The sequence below is a fragment of the Parasteatoda tepidariorum genome, chromosome 5 (assembly GCF_043381705.1).
Source record: "Parasteatoda tepidariorum isolate YZ-2023 chromosome 5, CAS_Ptep_4.0, whole genome shotgun sequence".
Taxonomy (NCBI): Eukaryota; Metazoa; Arthropoda; class Arachnida; order Araneae; family Theridiidae; genus Parasteatoda; species Parasteatoda tepidariorum.
Window position 1 is genome coordinate 829,515 of NC_092208.1, and position 22,355 is coordinate 851,869.

At 32.5% G+C, this 22,355-nt stretch overlaps 1 protein-coding gene across 1 annotated transcript in view; it reads right to left on the bottom strand.

Moving 5' to 3' along the window:
* Positions 1–22,355, bottom strand: part of LOC107452020 (cell adhesion molecule Dscam1-like) — a 140,555-nt gene that overhangs the window by 10,412 nt on the left and 107,788 nt on the right. Inside the window, exons 19-22 of the mRNA XM_071180863.1 lie at positions 18,763–18,911; positions 12,789–12,920; positions 5,855–6,019; positions 3,282–3,352 (exon numbers count right to left, since the gene is read on the bottom strand). Of these exons, the coding sequence (XP_071036964.1) occupies positions 3,282–3,352; positions 5,855–6,019; positions 12,789–12,920; positions 18,763–18,911 (517 nt within the window). The remainder of the gene's footprint in view (positions 1–3,281; positions 3,353–5,854; positions 6,020–12,788; positions 12,921–18,762; positions 18,912–22,355) is intronic.

Genomic DNA, 22,355 nt, shown 5'->3' on the forward strand with positions numbered 1-22,355 from the left:
CTTTGGGTAGACATATTTGTGTGAGCAAGAGTTCTCTAGCATAGATATAATTAAAAGCCAACTGGAAATCTAGAGTCTTGCTTAAAACTTGAAACAACCAGTTATAAGCAAGAGGCATACAAAAAAGGCTCATTGATGTAACTATCTATATTTGTGTTTTTAGATGATTAAATAATATTCCATATTTAAAGCCGTTTATTTTAATTTAAAAATCAAATATGTATATATATATATAAGAAAATACTATAATATTAAATATAAAAATTTTAGTGACTCTTTAAAAACTGGGAAAGTTTGCAAATTGTAACTTTTTGCTCTTCCGTTTCAATAGGTTGCCGACCCCTGACTTATCTACATTCGTGAAAAAAAAAACACTTTTAATATATATATATTAAAAGTGTTTTTTTTTCACGAATGTAGATAAGTCAGGGGTCGGCAACCTATTGAAACGGAAGAGCAAAAAGTTACAATTTGCAAACTTTCCCAGTTTTTAAAGAGTCACTAAAATTTTTATATTTAATATTATAGTATTTTCTTATATATATATATACATATTTGATTTTTAAATTAAAATAAACGGCTTTAAATATGGAATATTATTTAATCATCTAAAAACACAAATATAGATAGTTACATCAATGAGCCTTTTTTGTATGCCTCTTGCTTATAACTGGTTGTTTCAAGTTTTAAGCAAGACTCTAGATTTCCAGTTGGCTTTTAATTATATCTATGCTAGAGAACTCTTGCTCACACAANGATAACAAAAATTGAAAATGTATCACGAACATTAACGGGAAAATTGCCGTCCGCGCGGACGCTGGATTCGAGAAATTTGTTGTCCGCGGGGAATTTTGACCGCCGAGGACAGGCGGTTTTTCGAGCCCTGATATATATATATATATATATTAAAAGTGTTATTTATGAAAAGAGGTATATATATATGAGAAGAGGAGAAATTATTAAAATTTCTATTTTTAAAAATAATAAAAAAAAAATTCCTTTATTTATCATAAATCCTTTATTTATTATTAAAAATTATTTATTATTTTTTTCTAAAGATAATAATTATAATTCTTTAAGATAAGTTTTTTTTAAAAATAGTTTTATTTTAATAATTTCTCTTCTTCTCTTTTAGTTAATCTATCTTTTTTTCCATGTTTTCTCTATATTTTTTAACTTATTTTATGAGTTCTATATACTTGTAACTTATGAGCAGTTAATAAAACTTATTAATTTTCTTCGTTTTTTTTAAATATTTTTTAAATTTTTTTTTTATCCTTTTTGTCTTTATTGCGTTCTCTTCATATATATTTTCAAAATTATGCGTTTTGACGCATTTAAACCACAACAAAACGTTTCGATGCCATTATTTCGACATAAGAATCAGAATCAGTAATATTTGAAATGGTTATATGTAATCATACTACATCATCATTATATGTAAATTGCTTAACAGTCTATGATCATTATATGTATGCAGATAAATTTTCTCGGAAACTACTTAAAAATTGATACGCGGGTAGAAAATGAAGGAAGAAAATTAAAAAAATTATATTTTATTGGGACAAAAGTCTAGTGTTTTTGCAATTTTGTTGATGACGATGAGCGTACCATTCCAGAGAGCGGAATAAAATTTTGAGTTAAGTGTTGCACGGTTAAATAATAGTATTAAAAAAAATTATCCGGTTTTATGTGACAGAATCTTGAAATGAAAACGTTTGTAGTTTTTTAACAAAACATGATCCTCAGTGTAAAAATCTTTATAATAATGGTAGAATAACATTTTCAACAAGAAAAAGGGCAGAGATGGTGAAAAATGACTCCTAAAGTTTCGACATGTGTGCGATTTAGTTTTACTGAATGCATTTTATTGACATTGGGAAAGAATAAAAAAGTATTTTGATTAGCACGTTACATATTATGTGTGCGTGTATGTGGCTCTTCATCTCCCTCTAACGTTGCCACTCTCCATTCGACAATATTGTTCAAACTCTATTTTACGCCAGGGGTCTGTCCAGAATATCCGGTTTTCGTGATATTGTGAAAAAATTAACTCACATTCTTTCAATCAGGGTCCGGTTATTGAAAAAAAAATTTTTCAAGGAGTTTTTAAATTGTAAATAGATACAAGATTATGCTCGGCACTGTAAAATTATAATGAAAAAAAAATAAAATTTTCAAAAATAAACAGCAATTGCTGTTTCTAAATTAGAGATGCAACATACAAATATTTGGCCTATACTGCTGAACGCAGAATATTCATTTCGGACGAATAATAGAAGAATCGTCTGCGAAGACAAAACTTAATTCATTTACATCCATATTTCTTATTTCCTGCCCTGGGAAGGGCTTATTCAATGAACAAAACAATAATGAAGATAAACAAATTTGTGTAGGGTCGGATTAAAAGAAAAATCATTTTGTGAAGGGTCCGTTTTTAAGTTAAAATATTTTGTGAAGGATCTGTTTTTATGAAAATATATTTTGTGAAGGGTCCGTTAACGGACCCAGATTTCTTCTAAACAGACCCCTGGCTATTATTGTTAAGATCCGTTTACTTGTAATCATGAACTCAAACCTTCATCTAGAATTTGATTGCATTACTAACTTGCATTTATCTTTCATGGAGAGGAAAACCACGAAAGCTTCCTACGGTTTGCATGGTGGCAAGAAGATTCTAACCCAATGATTCACCAGCACTTTTGATTCAGCACTGTGTTCGTCGCTGACATTCCGACATTTTATTGTCTCAAATATTTTAATGATGACATCAGAGAGCTTACAGATCATAAAAAGTGCACGTACTTCATAATTTAATTTTTTAGTGTGTCTTATGATCAATGTTAAGGTTGTAGCATGGGCGTACTACGCCACCAAATGAGTGTTACTAAAGTTGTCTGAAATCATGTGTTTATTTTCCTGATAGTAATTATTGCAAAAGGTTTTTCTATAAAACTAAACCATCTACATGATTCGAGTGAACTGACCATCACCAGGATTCGGACGTGGTCACTTCATTAGGAGACGAATCACTCAATATCCTAAGCCACCAAGGGTATAACACTAAATATTACTAACATACTTCTTAAATATAATCTATAAATTAAAGTACGCTATATGCGCAGGGCCGTAATTTATTCTATTTATGGGATTATTTAGTAAGAGAAAGGTTTCGCAAATTTTTCCCGTTGCGCGATCATAACTGAACGATTGCAGTTATGAGGTATGCAAAATCTCTCCATTGATTGAAGAATGATATTCTAATGCATCGTATTACTTACTTTCCAGGTGACGAGAATCGAACTTGAACTCTTCGCTTCGATCCAAACATCGGTGGGTGGTCCACTCGGTTCTAATAAAATGAAATGGAATTTTTATTCATTCGAATTTTACACTGAAAACTCATTTCAATAATTACATTTATTAGGATTTTACCGGAAAAGTAAGTTTTCTTCGACGCACGCATAAAATCGAGATCTCATCTCATGAACTTTGTAAGCGAAAATCGCTTACACGCAATTATAAATTTCTTTTATCCAAAGATGGTGCCGTGTCAAAAATAAATTTGTAATATTTATTTATTATTTTTTGTTAATTTATTTACTAAAAGTCGAAAACATTTGGAATTGTAAAGTATAAAATTTTTTGCATAATTTTAACGATTGCATTTTTAAAAGACAAAATCTAAAATTTACACGCATCAGTCCGAATAATTTTTTCGTGCTGTTCATCTTCTTAATTATCACACTTTGGTACGGACACTACATCCTATGTTGTATTACTATATAATCTTTTAAAAGAAATAGTGATGAAAGAAAAAGAAAATATTTCCTTTAATCATAAGTTAAGTCTGAATTTAATACTTATTAGTTCCTAAAAATAGTTAGAATGTAATATTATTTTTAAAAATATAAAAGAATTGTGCACTCAAAAATATAACAATTTTGGTATTAATAAGAACAGTAAAAAGCTATGATTTTTTCAGTCAAACGAAGAAAATGTTGAGCTATTGAAACTATTTTTTGTTATAAAATCAATTGTTACAGTATATGCAAAATGCATTGTAATGGTAACCCTTAATACCTACAAAGTCAAACATTGCATCTAAGAATAAAAAAACAATTACAAATAATATTAGAATCTGGAGAAAGTATCGAAAGCATCATAACCAAAGGAAATATAAAGCAGGACAAAGATTTATTAAATACATATCATTAGAGACCGCAGTGAGAGAGATAAAAATGCATCTTTCATAATAAGTCTGAAGAGTAATTAGGAAAACAAATTATATTTGAGTTCTTACAACTTAATCTTCTTATGGATGGTTTTTCCTACACTAGGGCGCGCTGTAAGCTCTTCAGTGCCTATACTACCGGGTTACCATTTCCAGTGTATTTGAAAGCCATTTAGCTCACAACGTGATCATCGTGTTTTGAGACACTCCTGAGTAGTATTTTTTGTATACGTGTATTTGCTACCTGATTTATTATTTGTGCTTAAAAAAAAGTATCGTCATTTTAAAACCTGACATTTCAAAACGTAAGAATCGTCATTTGAAAAAAAAAAGAATCGTTATAATATACTTCTTACTTTATTAACAATATACTAACGTAATGTAATGCTTTACGTAATGTTTTACTGCTTTCTCTAAAAGTTATTTTCGAGAAACAGTAAAATCCCTTTTTGTTTAGAATTTCAAACAAAAAACTCAGTACAAATTTTATCAGTAGCATTTAAATTTAAAAACGCATTTGGTAATGTATGTTTAAAATTACTTTCATAAGAAATGCAGCTATAATTTCATACATAATAAAGAGTAGATACTAGTTCACATGATAAAGGCGCATCCATTACTAATTTAATTATGCCTCATGTCTCTGAATTTAAAATATATTTTGTGTTGTTTAAGTGTTTTAAACGGTGGTTTTCTATTGAACGAATTTTCCACATAACGAACTTATTATCGGGATTCAGCGACTTCGTTAAATAGAGGTCCGACTATATCCAGTTAGCAATCCAGATATTGACTCTCTTGTGATGGTCAAACAGTATTATACCTCCCATTAACCTTTTGCCTACAATGCTTAGCATGATTATGCCATTCTGGTTCACATAGTGTACCAGCCGGAAGCAAAAGGTTAAAGTTTTTGTTTTTATCTTTGATATTAGTGAGTCTCAAAGTTTTGTTTTACAAAACTTGTGCAACCAGAAACAGGGGTCTATCCAGACATTTTGTGAAAGGTCCGTTTTTGTAAAATTGTGAAAAAATGACTTGTAATGTGTGAATATAAAATAAACGTTAAGTAATATTCTTTCAACCCGGGTCCTGCTTTTGTGAATGTATGCAAATAGGGTCCGTTATAGCAAAAGAAACTTCTTTCAAGGAGTGCATAAATTGTAAAGACATACAAAATTATGCTCAACACTGTAAAATTATAATAAAAAAATTAAATTTTAAAAAATAAACAGCCATTGCTCCTATTCAATTAGAGATGCAACATGCAAATATTTGGTATTTAGCCTATACAGCTGAACGCGGAATACTCATTTCAGACGAATAAAGGAAGAAGCGTCTGCTGAAGTCAAAACTTAGTTCGTTTACATCCATCTTTCTTGTTTTCTGCCCTGGGAAGGGTTTATTCGATTAACAAAACAATAATGAAGATAAACAAATTTGTGAAGGGTCCGATTAAGAGATAAATTATTTTGTGAAGGGGTCCGTTTTTAAGTTAAAATATTTTGTGAAGGGTCCGTTTTTCTAAACAGACCCGTGAGAAAGGTTAGGAACCGCAGCAGGGTTTCAGGATTGGTGAATAAAATAATAAACCCCATCAGAGGATATCAAAAAGGGTACCTTCTTCTCCTGTGATGAAGTTGAGTACATCGGAGGGTGGTCCCTGACCGATCTCATTCTCTCCCAGTACCGTCACTGCGTAGGGTGTGCCAGGCTGTAAACTCTTCAGCAGTACTGTAGTCTGTGTACTGGGAATAGTATCCTCAAGAAGTCTGTGAGGGCCACCTAAAATATTTAAAAAAAAAATAGTAAGTCAACCTTCTTGATGGTTCATGTTGGTTTCAGTGAGATGGTCCATCATCATTTGATGGCCTGCCAAAGACCCGATCTCTTTGACCAAAAAGTTCAGTAAAGTTATCGATGTTCAAACGAAATATAAATCTTTGGCAAAATATGTGGGACGATGATCAAAACCATACCCACCATCTAATCCCGAAGGTTAAATTACCGTAAAATTTATGGAAATTTCTACTTGAATCAATTTATCACAAACCACGGCACCCAGGGTACATACCAATCCAAGTTTCACAATAAATCTCCCCTATGCAAAGTTGCAGATGACCTGGAACATATACTGATTCACTGCCCTCTATTTGATAACATAAGAAAAGCAAATTTCCCGGTAAACCTGACCTATAGCTCCCTCAAACAACACTGGAGGATACCAGCTTTGCAAAAGGGCATAGAACGAATCATCGAAAGCCACTTTAGAGCTGGCTTGCCACCAGACACGTCATAATAACGAAAATGTTAAAACTGTTTTTTCTTCTTCTCAGAACAATGACATCACGCACTGAAATTCAAAGACTTATCCAAACCCTATCAAACTTTTCAATTTGTTATAAAGGTGGAAAGTTCATTTTCCACCTACCCTGAGTTTTATAATTAAAATATAGGACACTTTGTGTATGGAATTAACATTTCACCTGTACTTACTTTCACATTTAAACTTGTTTTGATACGTGGACTGGGTCAGCTCTCCATCTGTTAAAATTAACGACTTTGTACGCCGAGTTAACTTTTCATCTGTTCAAAAATCTGCTTTTTACATTTCTTGCATTTTTACATTTTTCGATACTTTGTTGATGGAGTCATCTTTTCATCTGTTTTGCTATCTATATCTTGAATTCAAGTCACCCTTTCTATTCTTCATTGTAAATACTCATCTTCCCTTTGTTTTTCAAACTGGGAATTGTTTTTGTATTTTTAGTTGATCAATAAAATTGCTCCCCGGATGCCCCCGACAGGGGGCGGGACGGGGTTAAGTGTTGCTGATCATTTGATGGTTACCATTATCCAACATTTTCCATTATGCGTATATGGTTTTTGATATGCCAACAAACTTCATGATGGAAAATGTTACTTTAATACCGTCATGGTCAACCATCGAGAGAAGTCTGTGCCGCAACTACTACTATAAATATTAAATACCAGTTCACTAGTATATAAGACATGTTAACTTGACTCCGTCACGAGGTACCTTTTGATAGATGAAAGTTGACACAGTCTACAATTGAATCCTCTCATTGGTGACCCGGACGTGATAAGAACTTGCCAATATTGATGGATGGTCCGCATTAAGCAGTATATTTGCTTAAAAATATACTGCTCAAAGAAAAAAAATTGAATAAACTCTCCCGGGTCAATAAACAAAAATTAAGAAGAGAAAAAAAAATGAACGAAATGCTATTAACAAAAAATGAAAGGTAAAAATAAACAAAATATAATGAGCGAAAATGATATAAATATATAACCAGCATGAATCAACTGGTGGTTCATCGAATTCTATAACGGATGTAATTCAGGAAGGGGAGTAATGTGGGGTGACTACCACTATAAATATCAAATACCAATTCACTAGTACTATATAATACATCTTAACTTGACAGGGTGCGTAGCGTTTGTAAAAAGTACTTAAAGGTGCTTTTTTGGGGATTTCGTTTTTTAAAGGTGCATTTTTCAGCTGGCGTTTTTAAAAAGTGCTTTTTTTCCCGAATAATTTTTTTTTCTTCCCTTCAGTGATATCTGGTGGATCCCATGCATTTCACGAAAAATGGGGTGTTTGCTACGTAATCATTCACGCGGACTTCATGTCGTACCCACGTTATAACTTGCGCATGCGCGCACACTTGTAACCGAAACCCGAGTGCTCCAATTCGGATGGAGAATATCAGATCCTTATGAAATGTTAATCTTTTTAATTTATTTTAATTTTATTATTGTTTATTTTATTTTACTTCTAACACTTTTTTGACGTAGGGGGTACGGGTACTTTTGTTCTGAGTTCAGGGTCAAGTTGAATGCACTCGATGATTTGGTAAAGTAATGATTGCTTCGATTTACGTCTGTTTCTTTTTGGGTTTTTGTTAACGCTAAAACTGTTTATAAAAAGTGTTTGTTTTTCAATGATATCACTGATTGAATATGAATTTTTTGAGTGTTTGAAAATCTTTGTAAAGTGCTAGAAAAGTTTTTAAAAAGGGCTTATTTTTGATTCAAAGATTTGGCTACGCACCCTGCTCGATTCTAACTTGAGATACCTTTTGATCCCCTCAAGTCTGATAGACCAACAATCTTTGATGGTCTATGATGGTTCCAACTATGCATTTCCATGACGAATTAACCTATAGGCACACTAGGCATGTGCCTAGGGCCTACGAAATTCAGGGGCCTACGAAAAACTTGGCAGAAAAAAATAAAAAATAAAAAAATAAACGTAGTGGAATCAGAAAAACAGTTTTGTTTTTCTGATTCCACTACGTTTGATTTTTTTTTCTTTTCACGATAAATTTCGCACTCAATAAATTCTTTTTATTCATAAATTTTATCATTAGGTTTTTTTTTAAAAAATTCCGTTGATCTTGCCTTGTTCCGGGTTTTAATATTTATGCTAGTGCCTTTTTTAACTATCGTTTCGGTTCGATAAGTTTTAGATTAATAAGTTTAATAAGTTAAGATATTTAGATTAATAAGTTTTCCTTTTATTTTATTGTTCCCCCCCGTTTAATTAGGTATGAAATATATTGCGTTATTTAATCATTGGTTTTGTTTATATAAGTTAATTTAGGAATTGTAATTATTTTTAAAAAATAAATATGAGAATTTTGTATTTTTTAAACTTGATTTTCTTGTNAGGGCATAGAACGAATCATCGAAAGCCACTTTAGCGCTGGCTTGCCACCAGACACGTCATAATAACGAACTCAGAACATTGACATCACGCACTGAAATTCAGACTTATCCAAACCCCATCAAACTTTTCGATTTGTTGTAAAGGTAGAAAGTTCCCTTTCCACCTACCCTGAGTTTTATAATTTAAATATAGGACACTTTGTGTATGGAATTAACATTTCACCTGTACTTACTTTCACATTTAAACTTGTTTGATACATGGATTGGATCAGCTTTCCATCTGTTAAAATTAACAACTTTGTACACCGAGTTAACTTTTCATCTGTTCAAATATCTGCTTTTTACATATCTTGCATTTTTACATTCTTCGTTACTGTGTTGATGGAGTCATCTTTTCATCTGTTTTGCTATCTATATTTTGAATTCAAGTCACCCTTTCTATTCCTCATTGTAAATACTCATCTTCCCTTTGTTTTTCAAACTGGGAATTGTTTTTGTATTTTTAGTTGATCAATAAAATTGCTCCCCGGATGCCCCCGACAGGGGGCGGGACGGGGTTGAGCGTTGCTGATCATTTGATGGTTACCATTATCCAACATTTTCCATTATGCGTATATGGTTTTTGATATGCCTACAAACTTCATGATGGAAAATGTTACTTTAATACCGTCATGGTCAACCATCGAGAGTCTGAGTCTGTGGCGTAACTACCACTACAAATATTAAATGCCAGTTCACTAGTATATAAGACATGTTAACTTGACTCCGTCACGAGGTACCTTTTGATAGATGAAAGTTGACACTGTCTATAATTGAATCCCCTCATTGGTGACCCGGACGTGATAAGAACTTGCCAATATTGATGGATGGTCCACATTAAGCAGTTGATTTGCTTAAAAATATACTGCTCAAAGAAAAAAAAATGAATTAAGTCTCCCGGGTCAATAAACAAAAATTAAGAAGAGAAAAAAAATGAGCGAAAATGGAACAAAAAATGAAAGGTAAAAATAAGCAAAATATAATGAGCGAAAATGATATAAATATATAACCAGCATGAATCAACTAGTGGTATCCATTCATCGAATTCTATCACAGATGTAATTCAGGAAGGGGAGTAATGTGGGGTAACTACCACTATAAATATTAAATACCAATTCACTAGTACTATATAATACATCTTAACTTGACAGGGTGCGTTGCGTTTGTAAAAAGTACTTAAAAGTGCTTTTTTGGGGATTTCGTTTTTTAAAGCTTTTAAAGGTGCATTTTTCAGCTGGCGTTTTTTAAAAGTGCTTTTTTTCCCGAATAATTTTTTTTTCTTCCCTTCAGTGATATCTGGTGGATCTCATGCATTTCACGAAAATAGGGGTGTTTGCTACGTAATCATTCACGCGGACTTTATGTCGTACCCACGTTATGACTTGCGCACGCGCGCACACCGAAACCCGAGTGCTCCAATTCGGATGGAGAATATCAGATCCTTATGAAATGTTTATCTTTTTAATTTATTTTAATTTTATTATTGTTTATTTTATTTTACTTCTAACACTTTTTTTGACGTAGGGGGTAAGGATACTTTTGTTCTAAGGTCAGGGTCAAGTTGAATTCACTCGATGATTTGGGAAAGTAATGATTGCTTCGATTTACGTCTGTTTCTTTTTGGGTTTTTGTTAACGCTAAAACTGTTTATAAAAAGTGTTTGTTTTTCAATGATATCACTGATTGAATATTTGAAAGTTTTACAGCGGCCCAGGCCAATAGGACCATACGCCAAATACAATGGAATACATTAAAAAAAAAGGTCAACATACCCTTATATATAAAATACAAAAAATATACCTAGAAAAATCGGGATGGCAACAGGCCATTTACATAAATTAACATTAATAAAATGTTTAAAAATATCAGGTCAACAGACCCTTATAGCCTTAAAAAATTGTCCTATTTTACATAGCATTTTGCCATCACTGATTGAGTATGAATTTTTTGAGTGTTTGAAAATTTTTGTAAAGTGCTTGAAAAGTTTTTAAAAAGTGCTTATTTTTGTTTCAAAGATTTGGCTACGCAGCCTGCTTGATTCTAACTTGAGGTACCTTTTGATCCCCTCTGATAGACCAACAATCTTTGATGGTTCCAACTATGCATTTCCATGACTTGTTTGGTTCTCAAGAATATGCCATCACAGAACAATTTGGTGTTCGTCCATCAGTCGGAATTCCTACATCGGGATGATAGATGAGGGTGCATAATGGCATAACAATGCATTTTCACGAGGGTTTAATAACAGTTCTTGTTCATTCAGGACGCTGTGGAATATACCATCAAAACAATTTGGCTGTTTTTTTGTTGGCCCATCATAAATCAGTCCGAATTTCTACATTAGGGTGATGGAGGTTCATGCAATGGCGCCGGCAGAATAACATAAAAGGGGGTGCAACCCTCTAACAAACTGCCCCCCCCCCTTCAAAAAAAAATTAAAGTATTCTCTTATTACATTTTGTTTTGTTATTACATATACTTTCATCTGTTAATTTTTTTCAACATACATTTCTTCATAGTTAACAAGATATTTAAAAAAAGTGCGAATTTTTCGTGCTTGCAAATTTTGCCATGAGAAACTGTATTGATGGCGCTGGCATAGTCTACTACTATAGACTATAATATCAACTTTAATAAAATAACCAATTTTCATACATTCATTGTTTGTCATACTTTTCATTGGTAACAGCGAATTTTTGAAATTTAATATTACTCATTACTTAAATCTTTCTCTCAGCTTTAAAAATACGGATTAAATTTTTCACCAAAGAAAGAAATTTTATTTTTGCCAAAACAGGGTGACAAAAAAAAACTTTAGGGAGGCGTATACAAAAGATATTATTTAATAAACGAACGTTACCGAAATTTAAAACAACTTATGTATACTACACTTATTTGTACTTATACTAACTACTCGTACCACGCTTATAAAACTTGAAAGGGACCATTTTTTGTCATTAAATGAGTCACAAAAATTACTGCAATGATATGAAACTCTAAAACTCTAAACTCAGCGGCGTGACAGCCCATAGAGGGCCAAGGCCTACTGTGCCCATTTCAGTTTTCTTGACCTTGGGCTTTGGGGTGCAGGAGCAGATGTTCCGGTCAGGTGGTCAGCCGAACGCGGACCCCCCAGTGTTTAGTTCCCAAGCATGCTTGGTACTCATTTATCGACCCACTGAAGGGATGAAAGGCTGAGTCAACCTTACCCGGTCCGAGGATCGAGCCAGGGACCTGAGGCACAACAGCGCGAAGCGCTACCGCTCTGCCACCGATCGTCATGAAACTCACTTATCTATATTTTATTACATTCCTTGCAGTAGAATTATTATAATTCTCTGCTTCTTCAATATAATCTTGAGAGATTTAGCGTTACCAACTCCAATAAAAGAAGGATCAAGAGGAAAAAATTATTGAATTCGCGTCTGGGGAATACGATGGCCATTCTGGTATTGAAAAAAAGTCAAGAAAATGAATATTCCTTGCATCTCTATTGGGTGCTTTTAGCACTGTGAGCTTAGACATGTATCACAAACATGTTGGAATGTCCATCTTTAGTAGTTTTTAAAGAAATTTTGGTACCAAAGAAGCATAAAATCTTTAAAATGATATAAGAAAATAAAAAATATTTGGTTTTGAATTTTGTTTAACTTTTCTTTTATCACCCTGATTTGAGTTTTGAAATGTTATAATTTAAAAATCTTGCCGATGAAGGAAAATTTTTTTCCTGTCAAACTCGCAAACATTCTACTAAAATCTAATAATGTACCAAAAGGCGAAATGAGTGAATGAGTGAAAAATTGTAGAAAATAAAATATTATACCTCTGTCTCTCCAGTACTGGATAATATATTTGGTGATGGCACTGTTTCCAGAGTAAGGGGCTGACCAAACGATGCTTGCGGTACGACTCCACACTTCTTTTACTTTCACGTCCATTGGTTGAGATGGAACCTCTGTTAACATGAAAAAAAACGGTTATATGACAATTTATTGAATTGTTATTTTACCCTATTCAAACAAAACAGTGAAATAACTATAAACAAGATCGTATTCAAACGGTTAACTGTAAGAAAAACTGTTTATTAACTCAGGGGTCTGTTTAGAAGAAATTTGGGTCCGTTAACGGACCCTTCACAAAATATCTTTTCATAAAAACGGACCCTTCACAAAATATCTTTTCATAAAAACGGACCCTTCACAAAATATTTTAACTTAAAAACGGACCCTTCACAAAATGATTTTTCTTTTAATCGGACCCTTCACAAATTTGTTTATCTTCATTATTATTTTGTTAATCGAATAAACCCTTTCCAGGGCAGAAAACAAGAAAGATGGATGTAAACGAATTAAGTTTTGTCTTCGGCAGACGATTCTTCCATTATTCGTCCGAAATGAATATTCTGCGTTCATCAGTGTAGGCTGAATGCCAAATATTTGTATGTTGCACCTCTAATTTAGAAGCAGCAATTGCTGTTTATTTTTGAAAAGTTTACTTTTTTTATTATAATTTTACAGTGTTAAGCATAATCTTGTATCTATTTATAATTTAAAGACTCCTTGTAAAAGTTTTTTGCAATCACCGGACCCTATTTGCAAACATTCATAAATGCAGGACCCTGGTTGAAAGAATGTGAGTAATTTTTTCACAATATCACAAAAATCGGACCTTTCACAAAATGTCTGGGCTGACCCCTGTTAGGATACCCTCACCCCCCACTTGCTGATTAAATTTAGGCCGTTAAGCCAGTATTTAATCTAATTCAATATTTACTTTCGACTGAAATTTGACATTTTTAAAAAAAAATTATTTAATAAGAAAGGATAAATTCAAAATTTACGTAACATATTGTAAATGGATTATATAACATTGATACCTATTGTATCGATATAATAATATAGAAATACTTTTTAAACTTGGTATTTATTTTAAAGAAAATGTATTAAATTGAAGTATTAGCGAACAAATGAATTGCTATACTATTCTGTCCTTCATTATAGCATACTCTTTTTGAAACATCCAAAGCGTCAAACCTTTGATATTTCCTTGAATTTATATACATTAATGAATACAAAACTATAAAAGTCAGCATTAAGTAACACATCATATTCTTACATAAACTCATAACGTTTCTATTTTAACATGGACTCTTAAAATGAATCAAAACCAAAGGTTGGGAAATCCACATTGAGAAAATGTATCAATAAAACGTAAATATAGATCTAAATTATAATTGAACTTGAGTAACATAGTTAAAATATGTTTATAATCTTTAAAATATTATTTAGTTTATGCATCATTAAACTTAAAATATAGTTGTATATTATTATGCGAACAGCGTAAATAATTTTGTTTAAGGAACGGTTCTAAATTATTATTGATTCTACGTTAATTGATAGACATAAAAAGTGTAGCTATGCCTCTTGTTTAAAGTGTGCTCTATAGCATATTAGATAGTGTTCCCTTTTTCCTGTTAATGATCATTCACTCTCTTGATATTTCAGGTTGGTACTTTTTTAGAAATACCGATTTAAAAATGAAGCATGTTTAAAAGAACTGTTATTTTGCATTCCTGTCCATCTTATGACTCAATTTGTTTCAGCTTGTCTTAACCCATTGGAATTTTCATTCAAAAATTTGCAAACTTGACCGTTAAGCTTATGATTGCTCACTTGCTTGATATTTCAGTTCTTTGTTGCAAATATGAAATTTTTTTTATCCTTCTTTTATAACAATCTATCTATATACATACTCATTAATACTAGGGGGTCCACCCTTTGTTCCCTGTGTTCGCCGTTCCTTCGAAATGTTTTCCCAGTTCTTTGTGAATTGCTTGACGATTCGAGCTCGCTTTTCTATTTCATTGAATATTTTTCTATTTAGTCTAGATTAAAATAAATTTTAATGGAATAAATGCTGAACAGTGCTCTATCCAAAGCATTAGATTAACAAGGAAGTAATATTATCATAATTTGTTAGGCACTATTGACAAAAGTTGATTTTTTGTTTGAAAGTTTACAGCCCTTCATTGTTTACTTTAAAACGGCGCTATAAGCTTTTATATTAGAAATTTTCCTGTCGGAATAATATTTGTGTACAAAATAAGCATCATTTGGGGAAATTAAGAATAAGATAACTTCGGTTTTTATTTCCAAGTTGTTTATAGAATTAAATTCAGTAAAATTAGGTCCAATCAAATAAATTTTTTTCTCATAAGGGGAACTTAATCAGTTTCAGAATGAATATTCATGTGCGTAGACGGGCATCTAAGCGTAAAAAATTCCTTCTTAATCCTAATTTTTAGTGTTCTGAGCATGTTATGCAATTTAATTTAAAAATTCTGGTATTTACTTTCACAATAAACAGAAATCAGAGAATAAAGCACTCGCCTCCTAATGAAGTGAACCGGGTATGAATCCCAGCAATAGCTGGTCGATGCGAATACCGCACATGGCTCGCACCGACCACAGTGCTGACGCAAACTATCCTTCTAGGTAGATGGATCATAAATTAGAGTCCCCTTGACGTAGGGTTAACCGTGGGAGGTTTTCGTGTTTTTCCTCCGCATGTAACGCAAATGCGAGTGAGTTCCCTCAAAAAGTCCTCCATGAAGGCAAATTTCTTCCAATACTTAATCAAGGAGTTTCCTTGTCTTCTGGATTGTGTTCAAGATTATAAGGCTACGGAGTTAAACATTGGTAGTCATACATCCAAAATTGGGTCTGCTGTTCAACGACAGTTATAAAATAAAATAAACATCTATTTTTTTAAATTAACGTTTAAGTATTTAAATTATCTCCAATCACAACAGAAAAGATTTATCCACTTTTTTCATTAACAGTACGCAAAAAAACTGGTTTACATGTAATATCTGAGTGATATTTACAACAAGAAGATCGTCTAGTTAACATTATTATTTGAAACTGTGGCCTTGCATTCGACGGTGTTGGTTTATTGCTTTAATCCAATTTTACTTATCTATATTGCAAACCGATCTACAGAAAGTAATGATTTAATACTAACTCATGACCTTTTAAATTGGTATGCTTAAAGCAAACAAATGGACAGATACAAAAATCCACATTAGCGAGACAGGGTATGAATTCATTAAATATATTTTTATTAATAATATTATTAACAATATTATTATTAATAATATTATTAACAATATTATTATTAATAATATTATTATTAATAATAATATTATTAATAGTCATTTTATTATCATTATCAATTCATTAATATTTCATAACAATTTCACAATCATTGCATTTGTTTGGAATTATATAAAAATCTCTGAAACGAGTGTTGTCAACATTCTTTCATGGCATGCAATTATTAAAGATAGCCCAGTTACCTTGGAAAATTATTGAATATGACAGAATTCCAAAAAAAATATCACAAATATTTGTTTCGGTGCTGCCATAATTTCACACTAGTTGGTGAGAGACTGGCTGGTTTTAAATGATTCTATGAGATAGTTATATATCATTGGAGACAAAAACTAACTATTTTAAACTCTAATAACATAACTTTTCACATCAACGGTCAGCACATGGAATACCAGGGCCAATGGCACTTTACCTTGAAAAATAAGTGATGGGTTATACAGGACAAACATATAATGGGGCTTAAAAAATACATCAGTGTGGGTTATACCAGGCATTGTCACTCCAGATTAACCCCAAATATTATAAGGAATAGACAGTGATTGGTATCGATTGATTATGGTATTTAGTGTTTAATTTGGCGAAAAAAAGTGGCCCACTTTAACGTAGGAGTACCCCCGATTTAATAATATTTTTAAATCTATAAATATTAAAACGAATCAACTTTCGATATGCATATGCTATGACGGTCGTTCATAAAATCTCTTGTTAACGTAACGTCTTTTTTTTCTTCTTTTTATTTCCAATGCCCACCTGTGTTTACAGTCATATTTGTCAGTTCAGACATTTACAAGGCAGATTTGTTGGATACTTTTTCTGGGACACCCTATTAGGTGGACCAACGCTGCTCCCACTGTAAAAACAGATAGCACAGACAATGAATTAACATTCATGCCTTGCCCGGGATTCGAATCCCGAGCCTTTCTGATGCTAAGGGCAGTTCTCTGATCCCTACACCGTCCGGTCGGCTGTTGGCGCCACATTAAAATATTTGTTTTCTCGTGGAATAATTGTTTTGTGGCGAGCAATATGAGGGCAATTTATTCTCATCATTCATATTGGCCGTTATAGCCAGGTTGGTAGGGCACTGGAACCATGTCCAAGAGGCCGTGGGTTCGATTCCCGTCTGTCGAAGACTCTCAAGTCAGTAAATGGTGACTGATGAAAGTTAAATCTGTCGAGTCTCAAAGTCCTTCCTGTTCCCATAACAAATCATATTTCTGGAGGGTACTGATTCATGAGTTTCATTGTCTTCTGGATAGGTTCAAAATTACAAGGCTATGGAGTACATTAGTAGCAGGGGTTTGCCCAGACATTTTGTAAAGGGTCCGTTTTTGCAAAATTGTGAAAAAATGACTCGTAATGTGTGATTATAAAATAAACGTTAAGTCACGTTCTTTCAACCAGGGACCTGCTTTTGCGAATTTGTGCAAATAGGGTCCGTTACTGCAAAAAAAGCTTTTTCAAGGAGTTTTTAAATTGTAAAGACGTAAAAGATTATGCTTAAAACTGTAAAATTATAGATAAAAAAAATAAATTTTAAAAAATAAACAGCAATTGCAACTACTCAATGAGAGATGCAACAAGCAAATATTTGTTATTTAGCCTATACTGCTGAACGCAGAATATTCATTTCGGACGATTAATGGAAGAAGCGTCTGCCGAAGACAAAATTTAGTTCGTTTACCTCTGTCTTCTCCCCCCCCCCNTTCTCCTCCTCCCTGGGAAGGGTTTATTCGATTAACAAAACAATAATGAAGATAAACAAATTTATGAAGGGTCCGATTAAAAGATAAATTATTTTGTGAAAGGGTCCGTTTTTAAGTTAAAATATTTTGTGAAGGGTCCGTTTTTATGAAAAGATATTTTGTGAAGGGTCCGTTAATGCAATGTTTCCCAACCCCCAGTCTGCAGACCGGTACCGGGCCATTGATCAAATGGTACCGGGCCACCCATTTCATTGAAACTGAATTTAAATTCCCAGGTTTATACCCCAAATTAAAACTATTTGCATTCCATTAAAATTTTATTTATTTTAAAAAAAAGGGGCCCCCGAAGGTAATAACATAAATTTTTTAATGTTTTAAGAAGGAAAAAAAAAAAAAGAAAAAGAAACCCACTGCAACGAATTTCTTTTTCATTTAGTTATAATAAAACAAAATTAATCATCATAACTGTAAATATCATAAATAAAACACGAAAGCGGGGGGCGAAATTTACATTGGAACTAAAGAACTTCGTCTTCTCTCTTGATCATGACTCATTGATTTAACGTTCTAGTAAGTTAAAATGTTAAATCACTTTATATTTATTTTTTTGGTGTAGCTGCATTTTATTTTGAAGGCATGCTTAAATACAGTTAAATTAATATTAATAAATCAAAATATAAACAATCAACGTCACCCCCCCCCCAGCGGGCAGCGGTAAAATTAACAAACGTTGACAGGCCCGCTGTGATATCATCGTTAACGGGCCCAAATTTCTTCTCAACAGACCCCTGCATACCTCTGATTCAGGAGTTTCCTTGTCTTCTGGATAGGTTCAAAATGACAAGGTTACGGAGTTGAACATTAGTAGTAAACAAAAAAAAAGGGGTCAACGATGGTTATAATATAAAATCACTCCTACCAACTACTAATAGTTTGAGGCTCCTTTCATCGGTTCCGTATTCGTTTTTAGCCATACATCCGTAGAGAGCTCCGTCATTTCGATCCGATGTTCTGATGATTAACTCTGAACTCAATCCCTTCTCAACATCTCGATCGAATTTTTCAAGCCTGCAAAAAAGAGAATCGAAATATTTTAGTCAATACAGTCAGTAATTATGATGTTCTGATTAGCTTTATGTGATCCGTTCAAATCATAAGCTAAAAACTTTCAGGATTGAAATTATAAATTACAAGTGGGCTGCGCCCCCTGCTCGCTAACGCTCGCCAACCCCCGAAAATTGCCACGCAACCTTATATGGATTACTTCGCAAACCAAGTTCGCTTCGCTCGCTACTAACTTAGGTTCATTGGAAATGCACAAAATTCTAAGAATTCCAAACAATCATTCAAATCCATACAACAACTTTAAAAAAAAAAAAAATTACATCTTTTTAGTAAATACTAGGCCATTAAAATAAATTTGAATTCAAATAAATGACATGTAATTCGTTAAACCTATTATAGAAATGTGCTATCGTATAAAATCTTGAAGCGTAACAGCACGACTGAGACTCATTTTTCTATGGATAACTAATAACAATAATAAAACAAATAAATTCGTGATATAAATCAAAAATTGTCAAATAAATTCGTGAAAAAAAGCGCTTTCGACAAAATACTAAAATAGAGATCTATCGGCAAAGACTACTCACTTCTGCCTAGCTTATGCTCTCTCTGGTTATTTCAGTCTCCGTTTTTAAAAGCGCTATATGTTGAGCCATCTCATCTAGAATTGGCATGTGACATTTTTAGCGGCAATCATAGGTCGATATCTAGCGTTTCCATTCGGGGAGTTGTAATGAGGTTTTTTTTGTCACCGTGTAAGAGAAATACATATATAGATAAGGCAAAATTATAGTTAAATTAATATTGTTATCCTTAAACTAGGAGGCTAAGCCCCCTGGGCTCTCACCTACCTTCGCAATAATTGCTGTATTTTGTCATGAAACAGTAGAAATTATTCAACTAAATATATAGATACTAAAAAGAACACTTCTGCCGCCACTTCCCATGTCTAAATATTTTATTCTCTTATGATACTATTATGTGAACATAAATCATTTTTCTAAGTAATCATTTTTTGAAATAATATGTAAATTTAAAAGTTTATTGTTTTAATACATTTGGTGAATTCACAACTGTCATTTACTATTTTTGCTCGCCAAACGGACGGATATATTTCAAATGTAATTTTTGCTCTCATCATTTTGTGCATGAAGCTGAAATTTAAGTTCTAAACCATTTAACAAATCTCTTTCTGTATCTTAACGTTCCAAAACAAGCATTATAATTTTTTTTTTAAAAGTCAATTCACACTTATTTCAACAAAGAAACATTTTATTTTAGTTATTCAATAATTACAATTCTTCTTCCGATATAAAACTAAAATTAATTCATCAAATTTAATGAATGAATTAATATTTGAAGAAAAAAAAACTGTTGCTTGACTGTTTAGGCAGAGGGGTGCGATTGTTCTTGTTTTCCAGTCGATGCCAACTATGGCCAAGAATTCGACTTCTGCCACACCATACGTCACAATCCGTTTTATAGGGCGGACCCATTCATACATCCATTCATTCATCCACAGATCGTCATTTTGACATGAATCAGAGAACGATCGATCTCCAATCCAGTACCCTCAGAGGTATTGATTTGTTATGGGAACATGGAGGACTTTGCAACTCAACAGATTGAACGTGTATCAGTCACCATTTACTACACGGGGAGTCTTCGGCAGGCGGGGTTCGATCTCTCGGACATGGGCCCAGCGCCCTACCGACCAGGTCCGAAAAAAACTGTATTGACATCAAGTATCATCCACTACAAATTTAAAAAAAAATGTATTTGAACTTGAATGGATGAATAAAGAGTAATTTATTAAAATTTGAACGAAATCTAGGGAAAGTTGGAACTAATAGTTGGAACTAGTGGGCTGCTCCCCCTGCTCGCTGACGCTCGCCAACCCCCGAAAATTGCTACGCAATCTTATATTGTTTGCTTCGCAAACCGAGCTCGCTACCAACTTAGGTACATTGCAAATGCACAAAATTCTAAGAATTCAAAACAATCATTCAAATCCAAATAACAACTTTTTTTTTAAAAAAAATTACATCTTTTTAGTAGATACTAAGTCATTAAAATAAATTTGAATTTAAATAAATGACATGTAATTGGTTAAACCTATTAGAAATGTGCCATAGTATAAAATCTTAAAGCGTAACAGCACGAATGAGACTCACTTTTCAATGAATAACTAATAACAATAATAAAACAAATAAATTCGTGATATAAATCAAAAATCGTCAAATAAATTCGTGAAAAAAAGCGCTTTCGACAAAATACTAAAATAGAGATCTATCGACAAAGACTACTCACTTCTGCCTAGCTTATGCTCTCTCTGGTTATTTCAGTTTCCGTTTTTAAAAGCGCTATATGTTGAGCCATCTCATCCAGATTTGGCATGTGACATTTTTAGCGGCAATCATGGGTCGATTTTCTAGCGTTGCCATTCGGGGAGTTGTAATGAGGCTTTTTTTGTCGCCGTGTGAGAGAAATATATATATATAGATAGTTATAGTAAACGGTATAGTTATAGTAAACGGTGAATAATATTAGACACCGATTTAAGTAACTTTACCTCAAAATCTAAAGTGGAATTAAGTTATTATAATAATGATTAAAACAATCTTCTTAAACTCTTAAATTAAAAAAATAAACAAAATCAAAAACGTAATAATAACCAGTCGAGGTAACCTTTAAATTAGGGGTGCAAAAATATTTATAAGAAAATAATAACTTTATGACTTATATCAATTTTATGCTGAAGACATCTAAACCCATATGAAAAATAATATAGGAAAACTAAATTTCACAATTGTGATTTTTCAACCAATAAAAATGTGTTGAAAACAATGACAAACTGTGACAAAATAATTAGATTTTTTAAGTAGTAAGACGCAATTAATTATAGGGAAAAGTTTTAATAGTTTTTTAAACTTGTGACTATTATTTCAAAAAAATGAAATTTTTAAAAATTAAAAATACCGTTGATCTGGTTAGTGCATTTTTTGGAAGCATTTCGTGAAACATAATAAACACTGTAGCGTATCTACAAAATTACAACCACAATTCACTAGTATGTAAGAAACGTTAACTCGTCTCTATGTCCGGGTACCTTTTCATCGATGAAGGTTGACATGGTCGATAACTACTCTCCCCATAAACACTACAAAATTGTTTATGGATGGAAAAATAAATTTATGATACAAGAGCGAAAAATATAGTAATTGTCAGAAATTACTTTATATTATAAAACATTCTCAATAATTCCGTATTTATGTAAATAATGATAACAAAATGCACTTACGGTGCTTTTTCGTTTAGAAAAGTCTATATTAAAGCCAAAAAAAAAAGTATTTAGTAGACAATTTCAGGATAGTCATTTGTGTAACATTAAGTGACCCCTGCGGCCTATGGAGGATCTTGCCTTATATTGTACTTCGCGCAAAAAAA